At 38.7% G+C, this 15,851-nt stretch overlaps 1 protein-coding gene across 10 annotated transcripts in view; it reads left to right on the top strand.

Moving 5' to 3' along the window:
* The first annotated feature begins 8,671 nt into the window (after positions 1-8,671).
* The window catches only part of HECTD1 (HECT domain E3 ubiquitin protein ligase 1), a 58,999-nt gene continuing 51,819 nt past the window's right edge, over positions 8,672-15,851 (top strand). For all 10 annotated transcript variants that reach the window (XM_018082397.1, XM_008924999.3, XM_018082390.2 and 7 more), the window contains exon 1: positions 8,672-8,957. In XM_018082397.1, coding sequence (XP_017937886.1) covers positions 8,818-8,957 — 140 coding nt within the window. In that variant the 5' untranslated portion in view covers positions 8,672-8,817. The remainder of the gene's footprint in view (positions 8,958-15,851) is intronic.

The raw sequence follows: 15,851 nt of genomic DNA, 5'->3' as shown, positions 1-15,851 counted from the left end.
TTTGAAGGATGATGTGGGAGAGGCCTGCTTGAAGAATGGAAAACCCAATGAACCATTTTCTCCATGTAAGTTATCATTTTTGAGAACTATTTAAAGCACTCTAGAGATCAAAATGTGTTTCCTTAAAAATCTTTTAGACTCCTGTAAAAACTCCGCGCCAAGGAGAGAGTCGGTGTTAGGGGTATCAGGTATGCACAAAGAGAATGGGGAGCTCTTCCGAGGGAATGCTGGGGTAGGTGTTGCTACAGTCCCAGAAATGCTCTGCATCTGAAGTGAAAGGCCCCGAGGGAAAAAAATCATTGTATCAGTTAGGATTGGTCTTAAGAGTGACCATGCCAAATAGCTCTACCAATAGAGGTTGGCTGAAAGAAAACACAGCTCTGACACAAAGCTATCTACTATCAGATCAAAAAGATCTTATATGGCCTGGGTCACAGCTTGAAATGTGGTGAGCAAGTGTATTGTTTTGAACCCTCATCACTGTATATCCATATTTTTTTTCCTGCCAGAAGTGCTGTTTAATCACTTACAGCCTAGTATAAACACATTTGAGATATATGACTTTCTATTTCACAACATGCTGCTTCTAAGATATTTTCTAAGCAGTGATGTATCAATATTTTTTTAATGTCTTTGGAAGGGTGGTGTTTCTCATAATTTTCCTCATATTCACCATTACAGAATGAATTTCAGGGCTTTGAGCTTTGAGAATTACTTCTGCTCTTTTAAAAATATTTCTGTTAAGCAAGTTAAAAAAAAAAAAGAAAGAAAGTAGAGCAGCAAAAGGAAAAACAAAGTTAAGAAAACAGGAGGAATCCTCTCAACATCATTTACTGCATTCACTAGCCATGGGCAAAGAATGAAACTCAACCCTGCTGATACTAAAAGTCCTTTGTCTGTCTTTGCAAAATATTTTCAGCCAGTTCTATTTAATACAGTTTGTAGCCTGGGAGTAAGTCCAAAGGTTACAGCAAAGGACAAATCTCAATACATGCCCAATGTGATCTTCATTGATTAATAAAAACTAATTAAGAGAAAATCGGGTACACAGTTTACTGCCTATAATATATTCCTTAAGGAATGTGCATTCTTTCCCTACAGAAATATAGATTTGAGAATCTGTAGAAACCTGGTTTCGTATCACTTGTAAAATTCTAAATAAAGTAATTTCACACTTCTGACAAGGATTTAAGTTGTTTGAATGGCACCTTTCCTACAAACCCAACAATTCAAGCTTAAATGAGCTTGGGAGTGTTATCTTTCTGATCAAACAAACCACTAGTGAAATATATTACTTTCTCATATTTCCTAAGAGTCATCAGTGGGGCAAGAAAGTTTTCCTGTTTCAGTAGTAAATGATACAATTTTTTTGTTGTCTGTCTCATATGCCCTAGGACAGTGCTAGCATTGAAATTAGCCATGCTCCACCATAATAGGCTGATGATTTTTCCTGGTTTGAATGAAGGAAGCTCTTTTCAGTTAGCAACTAATCCAGAAATTCAGGTTTTAGGAGCTTGAGACTGTTTCTTCTTTTTTGCATGTCAAGACATCCAACAGTAGTGAATAGGGCATAATTTCATGAAAAGAATAGTAAAAGGCATTAGTAAGCTTTTAAGTATGTAAAAATTACAATCTTTTCTATAAAACTCTAAGTAGCTGGATTTTTTTAATCCCAGAATACAGAAGAATTGTTTTGTGATTAAGACACTTTCCAATAACAACAGACTAAAACTAGGAAGAACAAATACCAAATCTTAATTAACCTTCTGATTCAGAAAGTTATCACCTAGTCTGTGCCATTCAAACAGTTAAAAGTCCTGTGATCTGAGTCACCGATCTTTCCTTACACTTGTCTTGGATTAACATTTTTTGCTGTTGCCCATGTCACAACTGGACAGGACAGAGCTAACAGCCTGAAATAGAGAACTGTTGCCTAAATTCTGTTTCACTTTCCCCTTGCCAGTTGGAGGCAGAAGGGACATTAGTGAGGGTAGTGAGGGCAAGTTAATTTCTATTTCATGTCCAAATAAGTGATATAGCTGGAGGTAAACCGAGGTTAAAAGTAATTAACTGATATAAAGTTTACTCACTTCTCACTCTTTAGCCTGAAACTGCAAAAAAGTAAACTTATGCTTGAAAAAAAGCATTCCATCAACAAAAGCTTCACATAGGTGAGTTTATTTAAGAAAAAGTACTATAATGTATAAGATTTTGAGCAATAATTTCAGAAAGAAGAAAAGATAATTTTGGAGTGTTTGCAGTTTTCTGGAAAACATGCTCTCTTGTAAATTTTCATGTTAATTCCCTCAGCTCCTCAGATGATAAGCCCCTTCCAGGAAGGTGAGCCTCTCCCGAGGAGGAGTCTAACGTGATGAGCAATGACTCAGCCCTGTACCTCAGTAAACAGCAGCCACCAGCGAGTCATTCGCATATTTATCACGTCAGCGTCAGTCGTGCCCTCACCACATTGACGTGTAATTGCAAAGCTCGGACCCCCCAGAGGCAGCCTCGCACACGGCCCCGGCTGCAGCAGGTTGCGCAAGGCGGCACATCGTGAACACACCCGCTGAGCAGCAGGCACAGGGTTGGCTGGGGATCGCCAAGGCTGCAAAAATCCGCACGTCCTTTTGGAAAGCCAAGACGCCGACACTATGTTTGTGCTCCCCAGGCTAAGAAGAGACTGTGCTAACACAGGATACTTAAGAAGTAAAGAAGTTTAAGTAGCCAAATTCTATAAAACTAAATCTTACCTGATACAGCAAGGAAGCTTCTGTAATATCTGACCTCCTCCCTTTGAAATGTGTAGTCAACATTTATTAACTTTCTCTTTAGAAGTATAATGTTCATCCAAAAAACTGGAACATATATGGAATTATTAATCTTTTCTTAAAGCAAAAGAATAAATAATCCATAAACACCAAAAGGTTTTAATTGGCTGGGCACAGCCTTGGACTTCAGCATAAACTACTCAATTAAATTTATGGAGGTGCTCAGGTCTATTTACTATAGAGAAGTGATATTTTTAGAAACACCAACTTGGCATGCGTACAGAAGTAGGCAGACAGCTAACAAAAACATCAGTTATCCTAGGTTCTAGTTGCTGCCTCAATTAAAAATACATGGAAGAATCAGATGCTTCTTACTTTGTTTGAATTGTAGGTGTATTTCAGTTTGATTATTGGCCAGTTTTGTATTTTCTTAGCAAAAGCCCAACAATTCCAATCTGAAGCTTTCAATCCTCACTATCACACTGTGACACCAACAGTGCCCATGACAGATTTTCGTTCTGCTACCAGCTAAACGCATGTAGAAAACACTGCCCTGATTATAATATAAAACCAGTAATAAATGTTATTTTTTAAGCTATAAGTGAAAAAACATTTGGGGGTTTTTTCTATCCTGAGAAAATTTTGCAGGATTCTAGCCAAATGTGAATTCCTTTCAAAGATGATCAAATCCTTTAGAGAACACCTGCAATGTCTTCTTATTGAGTATCTGTCTCAGATGGGCTGTCCTTTATAACATGTCTCAGAAGCTCTCTGCATCCACAATCCTCCAATCCCTGACACTTGCTACCCTCTATGGCATATTTCACTGTTGCTCATGGGTCCCTGACACTGTTCTAGTAAATGTGCTGATGTTTTCTCTTTTAAAGCCAGGTTTTAATTTTCAGGTAAATATACAACAAAAATGCCGGTCATTGCTCAATATCACACTCCAGAAAGGTCAATCTGTGTTGACCCTATGTGGCCTAATTTCCAAAGACATCATCAGTCACACATGTGGTCTGCTCAAGTGTAGTCATAAAGAGGAGTTCTGTTTTATAGTATTATTTAAGACTTAATGTAGTAACATGACTCAGCAACTCACAGTTCCATAAATGCTAAGACATTTCTGACTCCAGCATTACTATCTCATTATTTGGTAAAGAAGGAAACAGCGACATGCAGTGACTAAGGGATTAGGTCAAGGTCATACATGAAGTGCGTGTCAGCTGGTGTTAGCATTTAGGTAATTTTCTAACTGAATGAAAACTATGTACATCGCACAAGTACGGGGAACTGGAGCTGTTTTTGCAAGTTTCACACAATGCTCAGTGTTGTTTTCTTCAAAACAGCTCTGACAGTCAAGTTCCACTACTTGTCACTTCAGAATATGCCATCACTGGCCTTCCCCATCTGGCTACACTAGTCCATGTAAGGACCCTCTTCCTCCATCTGCTTAGGCCTAGCGCTAGCAAAATGATAGACACAGGCTGGAAATTTGGGGGTCTGGACAAAACTTTGTTCATGTGAAATTTCAAATGAAAGTAAGTAATTTTGTAAAAATGACTGATGCAATTCCTGTCTGTCTTATCCACTAACTGTTCTCCTACTTGCTAGTGATTTCCTTCCTATTAAATATTAGAGAGCAGCCCCGTTTGAAGAGGCAGTCCTAGTCTGTATTGCTTGTTGGGGTGTATTTCAGTGGAGTACTGACAACTGTGAAAATAATTGGAATGTCCATCAGCATGTGAAGTGGAAAAAAGTATTAACCAGTCAATGAACATATTTTGTAAGAAGAATATAATCAATGAAGCTGAGATTATCTAGTTAGCATTTTTTTTCACATTTGTTTATGAAATCTTATCACGAGGAACAAAAATCACTAGCAAACTCTTGAATATTGCAAATGTATCACAATGAAAAATGATCCTGAATCATGAAGCTGCAATACATTACTTGATATACTTCCTTTAATACAAAATTATTCGACATAGGAAATCAGGCAATTAATGCAGCAGGACATGGAAGTATTTGTGTTTATCCATTTAGAAATAAGTATGTACAGCACTGAAAACTATTTCCAGTATTTAAGTGTTGTACTCCTAATTGATAGTACTTTAAATCCATGATTTGTATTCTTCGCATGTAGACTATTTAAAATTTTGATTTTGCTCCTAAATTGGTCTGTATTTTTATATCCTCATCTTCTCCAGAGATGATCATGTCTGAACCAGAAACTGTACCCTACGTGAAAAGAGTGAAACATTTGTTTGATTGCAAAGGTTTTGGCCTTTACAATTGAAAATTGGGATTTATTTTTGGTCTTCAGAAGAAATTCATAATATTTTTTTAACTGAAATTTCCTTCGTGATAAAAAGCAAAGGAAACTGTTCTAGCATCATTCAACAGGAGTGAGGTCACTTAGCAGACACAGTTCTCATAAGTTTGGCCTAATTTTGCTGCTTCTGCACTGGTGAAAGTGAAAGAAGAGCAAGCTTCTAAATTTAAAGACTGCCGACTCAGTCTTCCTACTGCCTGGTGCCCTTAACTTTAGGCATATAGGAAGTCTTCCTGACCTCTGAAGGACAAGCACAGGCAAAGGATATCCATGTAAACCTTGTCAGGGCTGAAACAAGTGGCAGTTAAGAGATACATAATACGGTAAGACAGAAAGGCTAAGCTGCCTTAAAAATCAGAAATAGAGACAAGAGAAGTACTGTTCTTGTGTTCTGAAAAAAACGTGCACCAATAAAGATAACACCTTTTAGAGCTGTTATTAGAACATCGAACAATAAAAATTTGGCATTTGGCAAGTTTTAACCAAGCATGACTGCTATTGCCTTTTTGTTCAGTGTGTAGTTTTAGCCTCCTAATTACAGGAAATGTCTATGAGGTAGGTAGGAGTGACATTCAAATGTACAATAATCTTATTTACTGTACTTATATTAATAGACTTAAATTCCTTTGAGAAACATGTCGTCTTATAGAGAAGGAAATTATTTTGAAGATCCTTCGCTTTTAGTCCTTCATTTTCAATTTATAGCAGTTTGTTTCCTTTGTATTTTGATTATATGCAAGGTAACTGCACAGCGTTTTGTGGAACGTATGGCCGGGGACTACACTGCAGGAGGTGTCTCAAGATACACAACTCAGGCGCAGCACCTCAAACTCACTACTGGGTAAGGGCAACTTAAAGCCTCTGCTCTGGAAGGCCCACTACTGCGACTTTAAACCTGCTCGTCAGACCCCTTTAACGGAGGTACTGGAGGTGGATCAAAGTGTTTGCAAGAGTGGCCCCTGCAAAGTACAACCGCCCCCACGCGCCCACATAAATGTAAAGAACTGAAGTAACTAGAATACGGCAAGAAATAAAACGACCTGCAAACCATAAAAAAAAAAATCCCGATGCAGCCAGGGAAAGGCCTCCCGAGGCGTGGCGGTCTCCGCTGGGCAGACCGCGGAGGGCCCAGCTCCCCCTTCCGCGGAGGGCCCCGCTCCCTGCTCCCTCCGCGGCGGCGCGGGTCGGGGCGGAGCGCTCCGGCCTGCCCGGTGGGGAGCGTTCCGGACGGCACCACCCCCGCCATGAGGGGCCGCTCCCGCAGCGCCCCCAGCGGCCGCGCGGCCGGGCCGGGCTCCGCTCCGCCCCTCGACGGCGGCTCCTTCCTCGCCCGCCCCGCCCTACCGCGCCGGGCGGGCGTCAATTGGATGGCCGCTGGCCGCCTTGCCGCGGGCTCGGGCCGCCGCCAGCGCCGCTGCCCCGCTTCTTGGCGCGGCGCTGAGGCAGGGTTCGGCTGCGGCGCAGGAGGGCTCCGGGAGGCTAGTGAGCGGCGGGGACGGCGCGGGGGGCCCTCCCGCCGGGCGCCGGGCAGACGCGCCTTTCTCGGGGCCGCCAGGCCGGGTCACCCTGCGCGGCCTGCGGTCTCTCCCGGGAAACTCCGAGCGTCGCTGCCCGGGCCTGGCGAGGCCGGTGCCGGGCGGCCCGGACGGAGGCGGGCCGGGAGGCGGCGGGCGGGGGAGGCGGTGGAGCCAGGAGGTCTGTGCGTGGGGCCGGGCGGACAGAGCAGGCGGTGCTGCCGGGGAGCCCCTTCACGCCCCGGGTGCCCCGTTGCGGGGGCGGCGGGGAGGAGGAGGCGCGTGCCTGCCCCTGCCCGGGCGGCGCCGGTGTGGGGACGGGGCCCGAAGCCCCGCGCGGGCCGGGGGCCGCCTGCGTGAGTGCGAGCAGGCCCGGGCGGCGCGGGGGGAGCGGGGCTGGGCCTGGGCCCCGCTCCGGGACGGCTGTCCCGGGAGCTCCGTTTTCCAGAGACGCTTCCGCCTGGCTGGAGCCCGTCTAGGGTGTAAGAACAGCAGGTGCCCATGTTGAACTTACCCTACTTTTCACTGTCTTTCTTAATTTTCTTGTTTCTCTCGCCATCACCCATCTCCCTGCTCCCCTGGAACTAAAGATTTAGTCACCTGAAGGAGAGGTACTATACTTGCGATACAATTCCACTTTTACTGGCTGAAAGTGGTATTATATAGTGTTGGTGCAGAAAATACAGCCTGTAAACAGCTCAGATGATCATAGCCATTGTTTAAAGCACAGAAATTTAATTTACTAACGTTAATTTACTTTTTAGAGCAAGACAATATAAAATATGTAACTGGCAAGCAGTAATTGAATGATCTGTAGCATTATGACCCTAAATTACATAGAAATTCTACCTGCCATACTTTTGTCCCATCTTTGAGTCTGAAGCTGTTGTGAAAGAGCACTGCTGATCCACTGTGTGTTTCTCCATGTAAGACTAATTTCTGATTCCCTTTCATAGACGTGCCCTTCATGGAGTTATTTTTTAACTATTAACTTGTTAGCAGCAAGTAAACAAGTAGGCAGACTTTGTCCAGATCAAGCTTCTCCTTCACACACCACCTCCCCCCAGTTTGTGGGGACACTGTCGGTGTTTCATATTTACCTATGAGTTTGATAAACTAACTCTTTTTCTATAATCTATATTTTTTAAAGTTTTTTTTTTCTTGTGTGTTTTATTTGGAGAAATCTGTTTGTAACCTTTTAGCTTTCATATGAAAATAGTCATATTTGCTGTGTTATTAGGCATGGAAGGTGAATTTGACTATTTGTTTGTAAAAAAATAAAAACCAAGCATGTAGGTCAAAAATATCTCTTAACATTTTAAGGGGACTTTTTTGGTCTTCAGCTTGCATGTACAACTATGGCATTTGGCCAGCAAATAATTTTGTTTTCCTTATATGTACGTGAATTATTTGAATTACTCACTGCATATTTTTAAAAAAACTATGAATTAGATAATTTTTTTAAAGAAAATCCAAACAACCCAACAAACTCCTAACACCTGAAAACTGAAGTGATTCTTATACTGTCTTTTTTTATCTTTTGACATAAAAAGACTATTTTTCTTGTGCTTGAATGCTCTTAAAAGGGGAAGGATTCATAAAACGTTTTCAAAGATTCTGCAAGTCTGTGGTTACGCATCTCAGTTTTTCTTTTGTGGATTTCTATTTAAAATGTGAAATTTGTTGTCTTTCTATATTTGAATACTTTAGTGAGGTGGTAATACATCTCATAAAGTTGAAGACTTTATTATAAAGTGATATTAAAGGGAAGGGGATGGACAAAACATCACTCTCTTAGCTTTGAGAATAGACAGAAGGGTTAAGCACAATTTTTCTAGTCTTAATTTTGAATTATCCTCAAAACAGAACAAACTCATTACTGTTTACTTATAAAGCTTGGAAAAAAGCAAACTTTGCTGATAAAATATGTGGAAGTTTTCTTAATGTCGGCCCAAACATATGCTGTACATTTTAGGGAGAAGCAAATACAGAAAGTTTAACAAGAAGATTGTGATGATGATTTGATGATTACTTTTTTTACTTTTTCCTTTTAGGTGAAAACTGCAAAAGTGTGAGGCTGACTGAAGAGAGAAATTAATTGTGCTGAAGTTAGTCCGGCTTGAACAATTAAAAGATATTTGTGGTACTTTTTAATTTAAGTGGAAGCGGCTTTTTTTTTTTTTTTATTAAAAAAACCACCATGGCAGATGTGGACCCAGACACGTTGCTGGAATGGCTGCAGATGGGGCAGGGAGATGAAAGGGATATGCAGCTAATAGCACTGGAACAGCTATGCATGCTACTTCTGATGTCAGACAACGTGGATCGCTGTTTTGAAACGTAAGTCGTGTTGGCTTTCCTTTATGGGATGTTATTTTCCTCTTTCAGTAGCTGAATATAATATTTAACACTTGTAGAAATTTTCAGCTTTAAAAATGTTTTTACAGACTGAACTTCAGTTTAAATCTCTGAAATGAAGAGTTCCTCTTAATGCCATGTGAAGTACCATTATCTGATTAAAAACATAGTGTTGTTTGAGTGATACCAGTGCCTGGTCTGACATATGAGCCTATTGCAACTCTTATACATTTCTTTAATTTAAACAGTGTGGAAATGTTGTGTGGGGATTTTGTGTGGTGGTGTTTTTTTCAGTAGTGAAAAACTTTTATTTGCATTAGGACTATGATGATCACCTGGATAGATATGTTTAAGCATGTTTTGCCCCTTCTTTGAAGCATGTTGGTGTTCATGCCATGCTCCTTTTCAACTGCATTTGTGCATGTCAGGTAGCACAGTCCCTGCACTCACTCTTTTGTGTATTTCTCACAGCACAAAACTCTGATGTAATCACTCCGGTTACTTAATAGTGTTGTTGTGCATGTGTTACACTGCTTTCTTTGAGAGCCCAGACTAGTTTGGAAAGAGGTAGCAGAAGTGTAAACAACCACAACTTTTAAATCTCACATATCTTTGTTTCTTCAGTTCTGATCTTGATTCTTTTGCCTCTGTTCCGTGTTTTTTTTTCATTGCTCTCACTTTCTTTTGCATGGTAGAGTATGGCTGATACATTCTGCTTTTTAGGAGTGTGGGTTTAGAAGCATTTAAGAAGGTAGCTGTTTGTTACACTTAGTTTTGTAGCTCTAAAGTAAAACAGTTTTCAGGCTTATCTCTTAAAAACTGTTCTCTTTCATGACTGCATTTATTACAGGAAATGTAAAATTCATACATCTGTAAAATTTGGATTTGTAGTAGTTATGTAACAGCACAATTTTGTACAGTGCGTTAAAATTTGAAATTGCCTATTCTTGGCCTTGGTGAGCTGATGGGTAATATTTTGACTTGGAAGAGACTTATTGCTGGGAGATCCATTCTGCTTCCCTGTCTGCCCTCATAGTACTGATACTAGTTGAGCACTATGTTTGCAGCCTCAGAATTTGCTGTCGTAGAAAAGCATTTGTTGCTTAGGAGTGAATTTTTCTTATGATGGTAGGTGAACTGCCTGCTCCAGGATACTCAGAAGTATAATTAGGCATAAGTGTTTTTAAAGTTATCTTCTGGGTATTTGAGAATCAGGAATGAAAAGTCAACTTTTAAAATACAAACCAGTTGTGGGTTTTATGAATCTTATTTAGAACAGACTTTCATTTCCATATAAATGAATTAAATAGTCCAAGTGCTTTTTTTCTTAGAATGTAGATGATGAATGCTCCATTACTGCACTGTTGTGGTTCTAAAGTTATTTTTTATGTCTGAAAGAAGGAACAGTTAAAATGCCATTTGGCATTTTAATTTTTGTTTTGAGCCTTGGTATAATTTAATTTTACTGGTCTTCTAGATTGTTTATTTCTTTTACTGTTGTTTCACTCAAAATAAGAGAATAAAGTGTAAATTGGGGAAAAAGTTACCGAGGTTGAAGTGATATTACAATGAAGTTAAAACTGGTACTTTTGAATATACTGAAGCATTTGGTGAGCTGACATGGTAGCTCGTTACCTTCAAAAGGGACAGTTTCCTCTTCCCGTCTATTGCCTACCAGTTTTATTCCTCACAACCTTACTCCTGCTTCATGCCGCTGTTAGGGCTTACTGGACTCCTCTAGTTCACTGAAAGAGCAAGCTGCTCTTTAAACCTGCTGAAGAAGATGGTTAGTTTCTTGCTGTTAGTTTTCTTTTTCTGATGGTTAGTTTTCTGCTGAAGATGGTTTTAGAACAGGAGGTAGAACTGCATAACTGGAAATCTGGGAGAGGCAAAGAAGGGTATACAGTCCTCAGTGGAGAACTTCTCAGTGGATTGTCTCAGGTGCTTGTGGTATCCCAGCCTGCATTTCAAAGCGAATTTATGTATTTTGAAAGTCTGTTAGAAATAGATGGTGTCTTGAAAAGCATTTTTAAAGTCTTTCCAAATGACAATTCAAACAGCCAAAATTGTCATGTGCTGAGGGAGTGTAACTGAAATGATAAATGGATAATATTTTATAATTACTTTTCATCTGTGTTTTTAAAGGAATTTTTGTTTGCCTAAAGAGGGCTCTAGACTTTACAAGGTTTTTTCTCTTTTGCTAAGCTAGAACAGCATTCCCAAATTCTTGGATGCTGTGCAGATGTCCTTTCAAGATCTTGGAATTGTTTATTGCTATTAATTATATATTAACAAAACTTGAAGAAAATTTTTCATCTGTGGCATTCAACAAGTGAAAGGCGGAAGGTGAACTTTTAAAACAGTTTCTTGGAGAACAAAACAGGGTGTTTTTCAGGGATCAGTTAGTGACTTTAAATATTAAGTATCAGCCCCCTTTTATGTAAGAAACTATTTTCTTATGTGATGTGGAGCTAAGAAAAAGCTCATTTTAGTGAAGTACATCTGGTGATTGAAAGCTGTATATTATGAGGACTGGCAAAGCTGTGCAACAAAGACACATAAAAAATGTTGACATGTGTGCACTTTCTCTAAAAGCGTAAGTGTTTCTGAGCTTATTTCTTAAGGAGTTAAGGGCAATTCACAATCTCACTTAGCAAAGAAAGCACAAAGTTGGAGGGGAAAAAAGTATTGAACTGTTGGATTCAAAAATCTTGAGCTTTGTTATTGCAGTAAAGTAATGAGGTTACTTTGCAAACATTCTCAAGGAAATGTTGTATTTTAAAGCTAATAATTTGCTTCTGTACAAGAGTAATGAGTATTGAAGGTAGTGTTTCAGATCAACTTAAAAAGGGAAGCAAGCATGAGTGTACTGTAGTGTATTTTATAATGTTCTTGCAGAGTTCTAGCAGCATCACAGCAGATTGTGTGGTATGCAGCCCATTAACAGGTAGTGCTGCCAAACAGTTGACATTTCTTTACTTCTTCCCAGATTTACATATTACATCCAGTTAAATTATTTTGAAAGTTACTCATATGTTAACATTACAAAAATTAGCAGCATATTCATCTTCTGGTGATAATGAGTCACAGACACTGCTAGTCACTTGGCATGAGAAGTGGCTAACATTTTACCAGCAGCAAAAGCCAGTAGCTTGAACCATAGAAACTTAATGAATAAGGAGAAATGGTTCTGTTAAAAAGTTGAACTGGAGTAAAATAGCTAAACTGGTTTGATTACAAGTCTTAGTCCCAAATTGTAGTTAAACTGTGTGCTATGAAATCCACTTTAACGGGAGTTTTAGGTATGCATTTTATATAATACAGTGGGGGCTTTTTAGTCTTTTAAATTACCTGTAACAATTTAAATGCTAGAGGCTGTTCGTTACAATCTCACATGATTAATATAACCTTTTCCTCTAAGTTGTTTCAATTTCTTTTTTTCACCCTGTTTCATTGTTTACTTTTTTGGTGAAATAAAATTAGAACATCTCTGGTCTGGCCTTTCTGTTGCTATTTTTTTTTTCCTGTCTGCCAAAGTAAAAGTATTTAGCAAGCAAGATGTTATTTATATATTTTCCTTAATTACAAAGAAAATTTGTAGAACAAGGCACTAGTATAACATGTAAAGTAAAGCCTGAGTAAAGTAAAATCTTTCTTATACAGCAGATAGGCCTTATTAGTGCTCAGAGAGAAAGCATGTCTTCCTCTTTGGCTGTTCCCTAAGTCACTTCTGTATATTTAGCATTAACAGATTTGGTCTGCAAAAAACTATCGAGTTATCAGTTCATTTGACAAATAAAACCAAATTGTACAGGGAATCATAACTTAGGGTTCTAACATGTAAAATAGAAATCCTTTTAGTTTATTTTTTAGGTCATATATGGTTAATTTACAATAAACCTTGTTCTTTCCAAAGTATCTATTCACTGGGGAAAAGGTACTTGCAAAATACAAATCTTTATCTTGTATTTCCTAGTGTGTGACAAGTGTGAAGAAATGCTAGTGAACTAAAGACTGTTGATAGGAGTTAGTGAGACTGTTAGTGTGGGACAGTTTAGCTTTACCTCCACCTGGTTGCTTAAAACTATATTCTCCTGTCTTTATCAGGGTTGTATAACTCCAGTAAATCAAAATTAGATACATACAGGAAAACAATTTTTCTTGTAGAAATAAGGGTAGGAATTCAAATTGCTGTTTTTCAGGCATGTATTTACAGTCTGGGCTGGTTTAAAAGCATCTTGTAATTCAGGCAGTGGTAAAGTGTCCTTTAGCAGGTCTAACAGTCATGGAATAAGTAACAGGCTGAGAGGGCAGCTCTGTTCTTATCAAGGTGATTTCACATTGTGTGTCCTACAGATTTGCTCGTTTTGTTATTTTAAGGGAAAAAAAAAAGTCAGATCATTGTTACAGTTTTGTGCTGGAATGCAGCCATGAGTAAATTAGGTAAGTATTGTTGTTAACAGTAGATTAGTTTTCATTATTTTAAACTGTGCAAAGCATTTCTTCTTTGTTTAGAGTTATTCCTGACTTTTAAAGCCGTTTGGTTGTTGGGGTTTTTTTCCAGTTATAACAGTTTTTAAAAACTAATGTCTTTCTGGTTGCTCTTTGTAAAATGGGAATTACGGCCTCATTGTCACTGGTATTATGGAGATTAATTAACCTTGTCTAATTATTTTGACCATCTTAATGGTTGCAAAGGCCAGAAGGAAAGATTAGGTCATCTAAATTGACATCCTCTCTTCTGTCATTGGCCCTTATATTTTACCTGGTTATTACTGGATTGAGCATCTTGTTTGATACAAGCATAATGTGTAGCTGATGCTCTCTGAGAGGGCATCCTGCCTAAATTTATCTCATTTTGCTATTTAATGTGCTAAGTTGTCTTTGTTGTTGAAATTTGCTTGTTCTTTTTCATATGAATTGGCCAGGCTGCTGCATTCTGCAGAGGGCAGTTGTTTCACCTTTTCCTATTAGATTAAAAGCCAGTACAGTTCATAGTGTGAATGCACTTGCACACAAAGATCTCATCAACTCTTGATCTTCCTCCCCCTTTCCAGTTCTTCAATTTACAATTTTTTCAGAAATAGTTTCCAGTGTTGCCTTAATTCATGCTGTTTATAGTAGTACTTTTGACTTACTGTTAACAGTTAAACGTGCCAAGTTTAGTTACAGGTTTCCAAAATGTTGTACAGTAAGTGTGGTTTTAGTTATCTGTTTTCAGAGTTGCTTTCAAGGATATGATTGCTTGCTTCTTAGGTGTGGCTTGGTGTATTACCTAGACTAAGATCTGTAACTTGGCATTTGTGGGTGTTAAAACACATTTTGTTTAAATGCCTCTGGGTAGTCCAGACAACTGTACAACTCATCACATTGTCACTGTTTACTAGTCTGTCATTTTTAAGATTTTTTTCTAGTAGTATCATGAAGTAGCCTTTTTGTTTAGAGTTTTGTGTGTGAGATAAAATTGAAGTGACTGTTGCAAGTACTATGTGAAACATAGGTGCAGAATTTTAAGGCTTAAAGTTAATGAACTTTCGAAAGAGTCCAACTCCTAATAGATTGGAAGAGACCAATAAAAGAGGTGTTATAGGAATTTCAAGTAGTGGGTTTCCTTTCTTGGATGACTGTACCAGTCAAGTGACTTTTAATGTTGGCCTCTTATGGAGCGGTATAGATAGCATAGATGTTAAGCAGATTGCTAATGAGGAAGTGGAAGTTTTCTTGTTTAAGTCAGTTCTCTTTTTGAGCACCTGGAAATCCAGGAGAAGCTAGTGGTCAGATGTGCATGTTTAGGCACATATACAAAATCATACTTTTTGTTTTAATTGCTTATTTCCTTTTGAAATGTTAAGACATGTAATGTGTATTTGAAGCATTATCTATTGGCACAATTGAGGTTGCTACTAGTGGAAATCATAGGCAGAAAGACCTGTAGTTTCAAGGTCTTTAATTTATTCAGCTATTGTGGACCAACTTTCTGTGAAATATTTACAAAATGCTGAAGATAGGAGAAAAAACATGTTTTTCTGAGGTATGGCATAGCTTTTATAATATGCTGAAAAATGCAAAAGGCATCCCAACACATCCTTTGTAAATTCAAGAGCAACTCTAATGATAATTTATTTAAAAATGTAGAAGTTACCTAGGCTGTAGAAGCTTTCTTTGTATGTATTTTTTATTTTTTCATTTTACACAACTGATATTTATTGAATGTGTAGTTGAATACTTATGTGTTCCCTCCTAATAGTGAACACTCAGAAGAGGGTTCAGCTCTGTCATTTATTTAGCTCAAAGGAAGTTTAAAAGTAAATATCAAATTTGATTTCTAAAATGATTTATTTTAATTTCTAATAATGTGGATTTTCTGCTGGAATGGATACGGGATGGAATTGTTTTAGTTCATGTGTAGAAACAAAATGGTCTTTGAGCAAAAGAAACAATGAGGGAAAGTCTGAGGTCTCCTCCCATAGAATTACAGACAGGAAAAACAATCATTAAGCAAAAATGAGTTGAAGTTACTATTGCTTTAAGAAGAAATCAGTTGTGGCAAATGTTCATTGTAGTCACCTTATAACTTGTATATTTTTCCTCAGAAACAGTTACTAATGAGAGTTAGCTTCAATATTTTAGTTTTCATTTGAAATTATTATATATTAAGTAGGGTAGACACGTGTAAGTCCTTATTTTCCCACTTTTAACTGGTCCCAGCATATGGTATGCATTAAAGATCCAGCACTAGTGCTGGCAGGCAGCTGAGCTTGGTTTTCTGCCACAAGTCACATGTCTTGGAGCAGGCGCCTGAAGCCAAAGGCTTTGTCACATGCCAGGGGCTCCGCATCAAGCATCGACTGAGTCCAGCGGTTACTCTGGAATTGA

Source organism: Manacus vitellinus, unplaced genomic scaffold (genome assembly GCF_001715985.3).
Source record: "Manacus vitellinus isolate BGI_N305 unplaced genomic scaffold, ASM171598v3 scaffold_6_pilon, whole genome shotgun sequence".
NCBI classification, from domain to species: domain Eukaryota; kingdom Metazoa; phylum Chordata; class Aves; order Passeriformes; family Pipridae; genus Manacus; species Manacus vitellinus.
Note: the sequence above shows the minus strand (reverse complement) of the source record. Positions and strands in the feature narration are given on the sequence as shown.